The following is a 13,579-nucleotide window of genomic DNA, read 5'->3' on the forward strand; positions in this document are numbered from 1 at the left end:
TTAACTTCATTATTGTGGTCCTGTTTTAGGCCTTTACACCAGACTATTGCAGAATAAGGTCTGATGGCTGATAGGTACTCAATAAGTTCTAGTTGAAATAAATTAAGGAAATTTCTTACTGTCATTATTTCTCTGCTTAAATGTATCCTAAACATTATTAAGATGCAATTTTGTGCATTACCCCCACTCAAAAATTTTCTAATGATTTTGTATAATGTACAAAATATATTTTAAAAATCCCAATGTCTGACAATCAAAGGCCCCCACAATCTTCCCAAACTCACCCTCACATACTGTCTCTCCACTACTTCACTCTACAAGCCATCTTATTTAAATCAAACATATGTGTTTATTAAATATCCTGTAAATATCGACCTTGTATTATTTTCTGTAAACCTTGATTGATCCTCTTCTGTTAAACATGTATTAACTGAGTTCTATGAAAGTCTCAAGGCCAGGCACTTTGGGTACAAACATAAATAAGTACTGATAGATAATCATAAAGTTTATTAGAATGTAGACATATAACTCGATTAGTTCAACAACAGATGCATTCACTAGATGTTTTGAGTGCATAAAACAGAGAGAGAGACCACCAAAGCAGACTGGGTGGGGATCAGGAAAGACTTCTTGATGGAGGTGATTATGTATCGAATCTTAAAAGATTAATGAAAATTACAGAGGTGAAGGTGTACAGATTTAGGGTGAGGAGAAGAAAAGCAGGGATGAAATTCCAGGAAAATGGACTACCAAAAAAAAAAAAAAAGAAGAAGCTAGCAATCAAGCAAAAGCTCACAGAGGTCCAATTATCTTCCTGTCTTCCTTCTTAGATAAACTAAGTCCTGTTAAATGATTCTGGAGGTTAAAAAAAAGATTGGGTCAGGGAATATATATTCAGGAATAATCAGAAGAAGTATACTTAAAAGGTAAAGTTGGTACTTAACTAGATTTGAACTTAGAGGATCATAGTTCAATGTCTTCCCTTCCTTGTGTCGCCTGTGTGAACTGAAGAAAGCTTTTGGCTTCAGTTTTTCCATCAGTAAAATGGGAATAACTCTTGCCTACCTCATACAAATAGTTTTTGCTTTTTTTTTTAATAGTGGTAAAAATCGAGTGACATAAAAATTACCAGGTTAATCATTTTAAGCATACAAGTACTTTTTTAAAAGATCATAGAGATAATGCGTATTTTTAAAGTTTACAAAATGTAATATATTTATTATTATTATTATTGTGATATCACCAGAGGAAATGGAAATTATTCTAAAAATGAGTGAAAATCTCAGAAGAAAGCAGTGTTTACTGATTGTGTTTTCCAGAGAACCATGATCCTGACCGGAGTCTATTCTGACTCCCACAACTATGCTGGGTCCCAGTGCCCCGTTCCGTACTCCCTGATGAGAGACAAGGTTTTGAAACCACAAGAAAACTTTTGGGATCTGACTCTGGGGAATATCTAATTACTATGTGACACTTTTCCCCTAATTTGTCCCTTAGAGAGGAGAGTTAGATGCACCATTTTCTTTTAGCTACTGCATCATCTAAAAAGAAACTCCCAGGAAAGACAATCTTTCCATTATAGATAATCCCTGAAGAGGCTTCAGAAGCATCTATATCCTCATTGACAAACTAGGCGTAAAGAAAGGGGGCTGCAGAAGTCCTGAGGAGCATTCTCGTGATCTCAGGCAGGGTTAGCGCTAAAGACTGCCATCGAAAGGGTGCCATCTAATCAAGAATTCTAACCTGCCTTTTACTCCAACTGTGCCTGCCTAATGCTTTCTTTATGTCCTTAACTCCTGAGAATCCAGCTGTTGCTCTAGTCTTCCATGGTAAAACCTCATATTTTAAGAACTTTATTACATGAGTGGAGAATTAGAATAATGAGACATAAAATCTGGAAGGGATATTAGAAAATATATAGTTCAGCTAACAGATGAAGATACTGATAATATTCAAGGTATTTTAAACACTAAAATTCTGTGGAAGCCCAAAGAATTGCAAAGTTTTGGGGAGTCACCTAAGAAACTACTGCTTCTTTTCATGAATGAAATCTAATTCAAGTCTCTTTTCACTATGCAAGGAATACTTGTATGCTGAACTCCTTGGGCACTGCTAATTATCTCCCATTCCAAATTTTTATGTCCCCTATATGTTTCAGGAGTAAGGATAATGTTTATTCACCTTTATATAGCTCTTGAACCTACTGCAGTGATTAGCACATATCAGAGTACCAATCAATATATGAGTGTGAACTGAATAAATGAATTATGAATAATGGTACAGTTTTACTAGCGAGAAGGACCCCAAGCTTAGAGCAACAAAATAGTTATTCTGTTTGGCTTTTATGAGCCACTTAGCACTGGACTTTCTTGGCTTTGTTTTTTCCAAAATGACTACTTAGCATGGCCATTCTCTGGTGCTTCAGGCTGAGAAAAGACAAACAGAAAAACAAAGAAGTGATTGTTATAGTCAGAGGACACCTCCCACCCCTCCTCACACCTTTCCTCTTGCAGGCTCTGCCCTTCTGCTGAGACCATTGTCTGTTCTCTTCCAAAGCCTGTCTCCCCCATCTTTCTTCATCAACGCTTGAGACACAAGGTAAGAGGTACCCTCTATAAATTTGTTTTCATAGTCGACAATGCATTTACTTGAATCTGCTTTTGGCCTCCTGAAGAACCATATCAGCTCTCACCTCAAATCCAGGACAGTCCTAAGTACATACATGGGGTACTCAGAGTAGGAAGCAGACAAAATGACTGATGAATCCTGATCTATATCTTAAACTGTGGTACACTGAAGAGCAGTGGACTCCTAAGACTAACGGACCTTGCTTCCAAGTTACTGCTTTGGATCTTAGCTGTGTGAATCTGAACAAGTTATTTCTCCTTTCTGGTTCTCAGTTTCTCTACCTGTAAAACAATGGCAACAGTCTCTCTAACATAGGTAGAAATAAAGGAGATAGAATAGGTAAAGTAAAATATGTAACGCAGGGTGTTCTAGATGTCATGAAAGAGGAAAAATAAAGCACTCTTAAGGGTCACAGGAGAGAGTGATTACTTCGGGTAGTGGGGATCAGTGAGACTTCCACGACGATGGGAACATTTAGGGAAAATTGGCAGCCAGAATTCCAGTAGGAGGAGATCAAGAAAATGGAAAGAAGAAATGGCATCAGCAAAAATAGAAATGCAATATATTGGTCCTATTGGGCTGATATATTGATTATGTAGAAAGATATTTGCCTCCAAAATTTCATTGGAACCATTTTAAAGATGGCAATTACTACCAGGCTAAGACTTTTGGACCTTATTCTTCAATGTTTTTGAAAAGAAGAAATTCAGTAAAATCCATGATTAAGAATATTGATCTGAAGAGTGGCCCGTGAAAGGTAAGAGGACCAGTGGAAAAAGACATTAGAATAGTCAAGATGAGACATATTGCATACTGCTTTCACCAACTTTAGTTACCCTTGCAAAAAGTTTAGTTGCTTTTTCTCTCTGACAGGTAGGTGCTGGTCTGATTTCTATTGCAGCTGACTTTGGTTTTACTCTTTTCCAAAGGCAGCTATAGTTATAATTTTTTTTTTTTTTCATTCAGAATTGTTTCCTTCCTTTGGCTCTTAGATCTGGCCTTCATAGGAGAACTGGGATGTGTAGCGATGGAGTTACATGCTTTTCCATAAATCAATGGTCATTAATTAGGTTTAAGGTGATTCTGGACGAACTCTTGGTTTGAGCAACTATAATATCAATATTTGATAGAAGAAAAAGGGAAGAAGAAGTCACAGAGAAAGCAGAGGATGGAGATAAGTATCTAAATGACACTTGGATACTTACCATCTGATGAGAAGCAGGCATGACGTTATGACATCAAAGGAAAAAAGGCAAAGAAGTAAATATGAATATTTTAGCCAGCCTGAGGCTAGATGTCAGTGCTACATATCAGTGCTGGAACAGATGAGGAAAGCAACATAACTAATTATCCTTATTTGAGCATCACATATTGAATGCAGGTATTGATAACCACAGTATTGATATTCAATGCTGTACCCCACACATATGTACAGTCAGCTCTGTCCCAATAAAAAGAAATGAAAAACATTGGAAATAACATTATCCTGGAGACTGAGCAATTCCCACTAAGACCTAGTGTTTGATTTTATATAGGCTTAGGCATAGCAAATTGCCTTAGGACAGGAGTGTAAAATCGGAGATTCATAAATCAAGGCAAATTAATAAATTACTGAAATAGTATGTTTTAAAAAAATGAATTATTGGGAGAAGGGCTCCTGATAGTGTCTTTGTATGTTTTACAAGTTACAAAAAGTAACTTTTCTTGAAGAACAGGAGTAGAGAATAGTTGAAAATAAAAGTACAGCTTTAATTTAAGGCTAAACACAGTGGGGCAAGGAGTGAGCAGAACTCAGAAATTAAAGAAATGCCTGAACCTCCAGAAAATATTTCCAGAGAATTAAATATGTGTTGCTTGTGTTTTCTTCACATCAGTGGAAGAAGTTTACAAAAAAGCCATTTAAGAGTCCCAAAGCAAATATTTCAGATGTTTCCGGCATGAGGGTGCAGCTTAAGAGATATTTCTGTCTTGTTTAGGATCCCAGATTCAGCTTAAGTAACTGCTTACAGAAAGAAGTGAAGCAATAGTTAGTGGGCAATTAACATTCCCATTCTCAGGTTTTCTTTTGTTCCCAGATAACACGTTTGATGACCAGTGGGAATCACACAATGGTGACTGAGTTCCTCTTTTCTATGTTCCCACGTCTGCATGAAGGTGGCCTTTTATTCTTTATTCCCTTGCTTCTCATCTATGGATTTATTGTAAGTGGGAACTTGATGATATTCATTGTCATCCAGTTGGACATGGCCCTGCACACCCCTATGTATTTCTTCATCAGTGTCCTCTCCTTCCTGGAGATCTGGTATACCACGACCACCATCCCCAAGATGCTCTCCAGTCTAGTCAGTGAGCGGAAGACCATCTCCCTGGCTGGCTGCCTCATGCAGATGTACTTCTTCCACTCTCTTGGCATCACAGAAGGCTGTGTCCTGACAGCAATGGCCATTGACAGGTACATAGCTATCTGTAATCCTCTCCGTTACCCAACCATCATGACTCCCAAACTTTGTATTCAGCTGACAGCTGGATCTTGCCTCTGTGGCTTCCTCCTGGTGCTCCCTGAGATCACATGGATTGCCACCCTGCCTTTCTGTGGCTCCAACCAGATTCATCAGATATTTTGTGACTTCACACCTGTGCTGAGCTTGGCCTGCACAGACACATCCCTGGTAGTCATTGTGGATGCCATCCATGCAGTGGAGATCCTGGCCTCCTTCCTGGTCATTGCCCTGTCCTACATCCGGATCATCGTGGTGATACTGGTGATGCCCTCTGCAGAGGGCCGTCGGAAGGCCTTTTCCACCTGTGCCGCCCACCTTGCTGTGTTCTTGCTGTTTTTTGGCAGTGTGGCTGTCATGTATTTGCGATTCTCAGCCACCTACTCAGTGTTTTGGGACACAGTGATTGCTGTCACTTTTGTTATCCTTGCTCCCTTCCTCAACCCCATCATCTACAGCCTGAGAAACAAGGACATGAAAGATGCTATTGGAAGGATTTTTCGGTATCAGAAGAGGGTTGGTGGGACGGGAAGGTAGGTCTCGATCATGGAAACTCTGAAAAGCCTCCCGGAAGTTCAGAATTTCATCATTCTTTGTTTTGTCAATGATTAAGCTTTCACTATTGCCAGAGCTATTTGTTCTATTATTATTAAAAAGAATAATAAACTGCTGTGTCCAGGTCATTGGTGGTAACTGCATAGCCTGTTTACGTCAAAGTCCCTACAGTGCTTGGAATAGCTGAAGCAGTGTATGTGAATTCTGCTGCTGCTGCTCCTCACACTCTACCATCTGGGTTCCTGCCCTTCTCTTCTGTGATCCCACATGCCAGGGAGGCCAGTGAGCAGGACAGAAGAGACATGACAGACATGATAGTTCTGAAAATTGCTACTGTTAACTTTCCTCCAATTCTCTTTCCAGCATTGAATCTCCCTGTCAGTCAGTATCCCACATACAAAAACAGTTTCTTGACTGTAGAGAGAAGCCTTCTCCACATTTAGCTTATTTAATCCACAAACTTAATTCAGCAACCGTGGACTGATCATGGAAATGACGTGTTATGAATTTTAGGCCCAAAGGGGTTCCACAAAAATTAATGAAAATAACAGTTCACTATATTTCTCTAGCACGTTACTATGTAAAATATTTTCATATATATGAAACCTCCTGAAATTTAAAATGCCCTGAAGCAAATAGGTCAAGCATCATCATTATTTAAATGTTGAAACTAAAGCTCAAAGCTGTTTAATGACTTGTCTAAGATCATGAAGGAAGTTAGAGACAGAGCTGAGACTTAACCTCCTATAATCTACTACATTCTCTGTTCCCAATAAATAGAGTCTTTTTTAAACTACTTGATGTTCAAGAAACTAAATTACACAAATTTCTTTTCCCCAAACTTCATAAAACCTTACTAATTACCAATGAGTCCTAGGAATCACTTTTCTTTGCAGATTTCCCAGTCTTGATGTAATTGAGGCATCATGGAGAGACTATTGAACCAGGAGATTCAAGGGCCAGATTTTACACCTTTTTTTTGCTACTAAGTTGTGCCATTTTTGGATGATCCACTTAATCCTCTGGCCTTCAGTTTCCTATTCTGTAATGTGGTTGAATTAGATCAGTGATTCCCCACAATAAGCGATCATCAGAACTTATTATTCAGAGAATGAGAAAGTGAAGCCCAGGCATTTGCATTTCTAAAAAAATCCAAAGAACATTCTGATGATGGATAAGATTTAGGAACAGCTGGGTTAAATGATCACTAAGATCATTTTAAGTCCTAGGGTTCTCTGATATTCATAAAGCTAACATTTTTTAACAAGTCTGAACCTATGTTAAGGACTTTACATATATTGTCTCACTTATCATCACAACAATCCCATGAAATAAATATTAACTTTTTTTTAAAATTAGAAACATGAAACAGAATTTCAATCACCTGTTCAAGCATGCAGAGTTAATTGTTAGGAATCAAGGGCAGACACTCAATTATGTGTGGTCCCAAAGTCAGGCTCTTACTGACCACCATCTTGAACCTGCATCACAGAGCTTTCATCCTAATCATTGAATCTAAGAAGAGTTCCAAAGGGAATATGGTTTTCACTGAGTATATGTGATCACCAATTATTATACATAAAATGGTGAAAGAATTTATCCCTCCAGTTTTTAAAATTTGTTCATTTAAAGAAAAATAAGTAGGAACTGTATGTTTGGCACTCTGTTAGGCGCACAGTGTTCACTTAGTGACTATTGTATGTGTGGTCTTGGTCTCTGAAGCCCTCAGAATCTAATTTATCATTAATGCTGCTATTGATAAAGATGCCATTATCCATTGGATTCATTGTTTTCCTTGTCATAAGATGTGATGATCCTTATAGACTCATTGTTCCCTGCCTTAGGCTGTTTTATTTCCACTAAACCTTCCAAGGTTTGTTTTTTTGTGTTTCAAACACCTTTGCATGTGTAACATTTCTGTACTCCCTTCTCTCAACCCTGCCCATTGATTTTTTTCATGAGGATATTCTTAACCTTTAGGGCTGAAACTTTGAAATTATTATTTTTAACACCATTGCCCCTACTTCTAAGCCTTGCTCCAAATTACTGCAGTCTTCAAGAAAGATTGCTCATACTAATATCCATGGCACTGATGTTGAGACCAATATCGGCCCTTATTTTGCTGCGACTTATTTTCTTTTTGTTTTTCTTACTGTTAATGTCATTTTGTTTACCCTAAACCTCCCAATTAGACTAAGAGTCCACAGATAACAGAAATAATATATTCTCATCCTATGAGTGTCGGAACACTTAGCATAAGTTTCTGTAAATTACCTGCTATCCAAATTTTGTTCTTAGGTAGTGGACGAATTGATTGACAGGCTTGGCTGGCTGAGAGAACAGGTGAATCAATACCTGTGAGAGCAAAGGAAACAGAGAAAAAAGGAATAGCCTTTGATGCCAATGACAAGCAGTGCACATATCAGCCTAAGGGAGCAGAACGAGAAAGAATAAAGAATAGAGGATTTGCCATTCAGGTGGAGGCAAAATTCAAAGGAGCCAGAGTAAGATAGTCCCATCCAGATTCTTAATTGCTCTATTCTCAGGCCCAACCCCCTTGAACTCTTCCTAGCCTCAGTACTAGTTCAGTACAGGAGCATCTGTTATAAGTAATGGTGCCCTTGCTTTTTGCTTAAGGTCATCAGTGTAAGAGAACAGCTATTTTCCCATTTGTTCTCAACTTGACACCACCTTAAAAGACATCTAGTTATTTCTACACCTAATGTATAAACCCCTCCTCAGCATATTTGAAAAAAAGGTAATACAGCACCTGTTTTAACACTTAACCAAGGTGGCCTCCTTCAATGTTAATTCTAATTAGCAGAAATCTTCTCCTTATTAGGGTAAACCTAGCATGGTCACTAAGACTCAGGACATTGGAATCATACTGTCTAAACATAAATCTTGGCTTTTCCACTTACTTACCAGCTGTACAACCTTAGAAAATGACATGTGTTCTGGACCTTGGTGTTCCTATCTGTAATATGGGATCTTCTAAGATTGTGGAGATTAAATGCTATAATGTGTATAAAATGCTGAGCACAGTGCCTATAATGCTTAACAAAATTTTTGTTAGTAATTAATGCTTTTGCTATTGTTACTTTTATTATTGTTGTGATATGAAAAACTTCCAGGGCTATCGTGTTGTACAATTCCAGAAAATGCCATTCAATCATTAGTTTTAGCAGTTTAGAATTCAAAAGCTGAGTTCCCCAAATTTCACAAAGTTAGTTTCACAGAGCCAATAATTGAAATTGTTATATAGCCTTTTGGCATAAACAAAATAGCACCTTGCCATTGCACACGTAGGAAAAAGGAATAATGAAAAGTTATTGCTTACTAAGTGCAGAGTTTATGCTTAGGATGATGAAAATTTTTTTGAAATAGATAAAGGTAGTGGTTACACAGCGTTGTGAATTAATCAACTTCACCCAATTGTATGTTTTAAAATGCTTAAAATGGAAATTCTTATGTTGTATGTTTTACCACAATAAAAATAAAGAAAGAAAAATAAATAAAGAAAATAGGATCCCATTTAGGATACACTACTGTTTCCCCATCTCAGAAATTTACTGTCTTTCATAAGGCAGTTCTTTTTATTTCGAAAACTGGAAAATCATCAGTCTTATAACTAAACCCTTTAGCAGAACCGTCTGACACTCTCAGCGGGTGGCATTAAACACTGCTCCTCTAAACCTGGAATAACAGATCCTCATTCTGTCAGTTTAAATCTTATTTCCCTCAAACAGGGATTGAAGTACCAAGAAACAAAGCACTAACTCTGCCTAAGCACATGTGCTGGCTGTGCAAAGCCTTGGATTGAGTCAACTTAACCAGTGCTTCATGCATAATAGAAAAGTACGTATTCCTTCAACGTGTTTGGTGTGTAGGAGATATATATGCTACGTGTCATATCACATTCAAGTATATATATGATTAAGATGAGATTTGATTTTTTCATATCCTTACTAGTCTATTATTTGCTTGACATTCATTTCCATATTACCTAGAGATATATAAAATATATTAATTTCTCCCCATATTTTTGTTATTTATTTTCTTTTACATGATTCAAGGCTATATTGTTAGATATAACCTAGGTGAGAATGTTGTTTCTGGTGAAATTTTTATAATACTTCAGGTTCTCTTTATATTGTTGCTAATACTACATTGCCCTAGGTCTATTTTGCTTATTATTAATATTGCTGCACCAAACTTTTTCCCTGTTTCTCTTTTCAAGACTTTCTTTCTGCATGTCTGTGTGTTTAGATACATATCTTATAAGCAGCATATAATTGGATTATCAGATCTAATATGATAACAATTAATCCATCTACATGTTTTGTGATTATAAACATGTTTGGAAGTATTTCTACCAAAACATTTGTTTCCTGCTTTTATTGTCTTCTGTAATTTTTTTCTTTCCCTCTGTATCTAATTGAATTGATAAAATTTTCTGTATTTTTTCCTACAAACTTTTTTCTCTGCTAGCTTGAAAATGTAGGTAATAATTATTTTTATAGTGATCACTCATTTTTATAAATGTTTTATTAAATATTTTTTAAACATTTGTGGAAGTAGAGAAGATATTAAACCCATATTTCTTATATTTTAATAATTTCCACTATTTTACCATTTTTGGCTTACCTCTTTTTAAAAAATATTTTAAACTAAATACCAAAATCTTGACAGTTAACCATGATAACTATTATCACATTCTAAAAAATTCACAATTCTTCAGTATCACCTAATACCTAGTCCATAGTCAAGGGTCTCCAATGCCAAAAGCCTTTTCACAGGTGGTTTATTTAAGCCAAGATTCGTGTTATTTTTGATTGTTACATTTCTTAAGTCTCTTTTAATTTAGAAGAGACTTCCCTATGTGCTTGGCCTCTATTCCTCTCTTTCTTTTGCTTTCACCGGTCACTTCCTGAAGAGCCAGTCAGACTGTAGCAAGCCCCACATTTTAGATTTTACTTATTATTTTGTCATGATATTGTTGCTTTTCTATCCACTGTAATCTCTTTAAAACAAAAAGCCAGAACTAAAGTCTCGGTTATATTTCCATCATCATTTTTATACAAGCATTTCATTGTGCTGTGTATTTCATACTCCTTCAAATTAGAAAGCATTGGGGAAATTAGGAACTATAAAAAAGAATAATGACTTCAATTAATTAAAGCACATGAAATATATAATGTTCCATTAGCTCATAATTAAATTCCAAAAACAGAGAGAAAGGAAGCGTAACAAAACAGACTAAAAGTGTATTCATCTGTCACCATTGAGCTTAGACAGTTTACCCACTCCTTACACAGAAAATTTGTAAAGGGGAAGAATTAAATGCTCATCCTTTCTTCTCTGCATGAACCATATTTCAGGCTAACCAAATACCCTGAGTTAATGATAGAAAGATCTTCTATACCATAAACGATGAATTGAAGGAGAATGAAATACACAGGCTGACTGGTTCTTCAAGAAGTGAATGGTGAAAGCAAGAAGAGAGAGAGAGAGAGAACAAGCACATAGGAAGGTGTCAGGCTAGAATTCTTCTGCCCCTTCCTGTGCAAGTCATAAGTTAGGTAATTGAAATAAGATTCTGGCAGCTTTATGCAAGGTAGACATACTTTATTCTTCAGATGTGAGCTTCACAGACATGCTTTATTCTCAGACATGAGCGCTAGCTCTACTCCACTAACCCTCCACGCTCTGCTGTACTTCCATGCTCAGCCAACCAGAAGTTCAGAGCAGTTACCTTTCTACTCTCTGTACACAATAGTGGCCACAAGCCAAGCATGACATAATTACAACAATCATGCTGAGTCAGTAAATGGGCACACATGCGCAGTTACAATGCTTTTACAACTTGTTTCCAGTGAATGTGCCAGATTTTGCCCATTTGTAACAGATGCAAGGTGAGTGAGCCTGACTAAACTTTTCTACTTTCCTTACAATACACTCCTTCAGGATCACTTGTCATTCAATCTACACATTTGATCTCTGCATCTTCCCTTAGTGAAGATAGCTGACCCTTGCATCCATAGGCCATAGCAGCCATATAGGCTGCAGCACCATGCTACTAAAACACAAGTACTCCCTTCCAGTACAACTAATTTATCATCTTGAGAAAGAACGGTTGTAGGAATAGGTGTCTTACCTGGTTTACGATACCACACATTATTAGCTAACACTGTTGGATCTGTAGGTTCTACATATAACAGCATAGGGGAACTCATAATTGGCCACAATGACAACACAAATGTACCCTTTTAGACAGAACATTTATCTGTCAGGAGTTTCAAGATGGCGGCGGCTGCGGCGGCTGGCGCGGAGTAGCTCAGGTGGAAAAGGTGGCCACTGGGCCTCAGGCAGCCGGGAAACTTGTGGACCTTCCTCTGGCCATCTCTTAAGGGAGGACTGCTGCTGCTGGCCGGTCGTGGGGGCTCAACGCCACTTTGCCCCCGGCAGGAGAGGCTGCCTCATTTACAGGCAACAGCTTTGAAGTGTGGAGCAGGAAAAGAACTGATTCTTAGCTGCAAAAGCGAGTCTTGAAACAGGGAACACGGTGCCAGGGCTGCTGTGGATGCAGCCAGGATCTCGGAGGCTGGAGCCGCACTGAAGGCGGCCAGCTGCCCTATTCAGGATTCGAGGTTTCAGGCCGGCATTAAAGAAGATTCCTGGGAGCGCCCGAGCGGCGCCGCGACTGAACAGCCCGAGGCGGCAGCGCCGAGAACACGGAAGGCAACAAACCAGAGACAGAGCGAGCGCCCGACCTGGCACAGCACTGTGAGTGATCCCTGGCACAGCTCTGTTCGGGGGGTGGATGCCCATGCGGCTCCTGCCTGCACCACCAGGCCACTCACTGCCCCGGTGCTGCCTCCATTTTCCCAGGTGCGGGCAGCTCCGCCCTGCTCGGCCATCACTGAGCCCATTTGCTTGGCCTGGCGCGGGGCTTTCCGGACCCTGCGGGCCGGCCTCCTCTCCCACTCCCTCCGCGGTTCTCTGGCGGGGCTGTGGGTGTGGGGCGTCCCGACCAGTGTTGGGAGGGCTAGGAAGTACGGGCGGGCCGACTGTCACTCCACCACACCCTGGACTCCGGCCCCGGTAAACTTCCTGTTACTGGGAGGCAGATAACATCTCTGCGACCACCAGTTTGGAAAAAAGCCTAACGAATTTCTGGTTGGGAATAGTGTGGTAGGAGAGTTCCCAGGTCCGCTTGAACCTGCCGGAGAGCAGGCTGCAGGCGGGCACTAGACTCGGTTTATACCGGGGGGATACAAAGGTGAACAAGACCCGAGAAAGATCTACACAGTGCTACAAAGGCACCCAGAGAGACCAGTCGTCAGTGCCTAGCAGAAACCTGGTAGACTTCCTGGGCGAGGCGGTGCTGAGCAGGGTCTTGAAGGCCCAGCTGATAGACGAGGGGTGCAGAAGACACTCCCCAACCCAGCACAGTGTGCACAGAGGGGGGAGACGTGCGGCCAGGGAGGCGGAGACTCGACAGAAACCACACACCCGGTGGGGTCGCCACTGCACGATCTAACAGCCTGGGCCAGAGCACACGGAACGGGGAGAAGTCCTGTACAGGAAGTGAAAGCTCAACAGAGATCACACACCCTGTGGTACGTGATCCACCAGCCCAGCAGAGTCCAAGCTGACCAGAAAGGTGGATCCCCGGAGAAGCCCAAGACCCGAGGCAACCACACACACAAGACACTAGAGGCCAACTGAGCAGTCACGGCGGGAGCCATACCAAATTGGCAACCACAGCAACATCCTAGTTAGTCATTAGTCTCAAACCTGTGGACTGTGAAACCCCCTGCCACAATGAATAAACACCAAAAAAAAGACACCAGAAATACAAAAAATCAAGAAAGTACACCACCAAAAGTTAATAA

At 39.6% G+C, this 13,579-nt stretch overlaps 1 protein-coding gene across 1 annotated transcript; it reads left to right on the plus strand.

The window, feature by feature from the left end:
• The first annotated feature begins 4,700 nt into the window (after positions 1 to 4,700).
• Positions 4,701 to 5,663, plus strand: LOC134384894 (olfactory receptor 6K6). The gene has a single exon (XM_063106698.1). The coding sequence runs from the start codon at positions 4,716 to 4,718 to the stop codon at positions 5,661 to 5,663; it is 948 nt and encodes a 315-aa protein (XP_062962768.1). The 5' UTR covers positions 4,701 to 4,715.
• The last annotated feature ends 7,916 nt before the right edge of the window (positions 5,664 to 13,579 follow it).

The sequence above is a fragment of the Cynocephalus volans genome, chromosome 8 (assembly GCF_027409185.1).
Source record: "Cynocephalus volans isolate mCynVol1 chromosome 8, mCynVol1.pri, whole genome shotgun sequence".
NCBI classification, from domain to species: Eukaryota; Metazoa; Chordata; class Mammalia; order Dermoptera; family Cynocephalidae; genus Cynocephalus; species Cynocephalus volans.

Coding starts and splice junctions, on each gene's coding strand:
- LOC134384894 (XM_063106698.1), top strand. CDS start 4,716: ATGACCAGTGGGAATCACACAATGGTGACTGAGTTCCTCTTTTCTATG.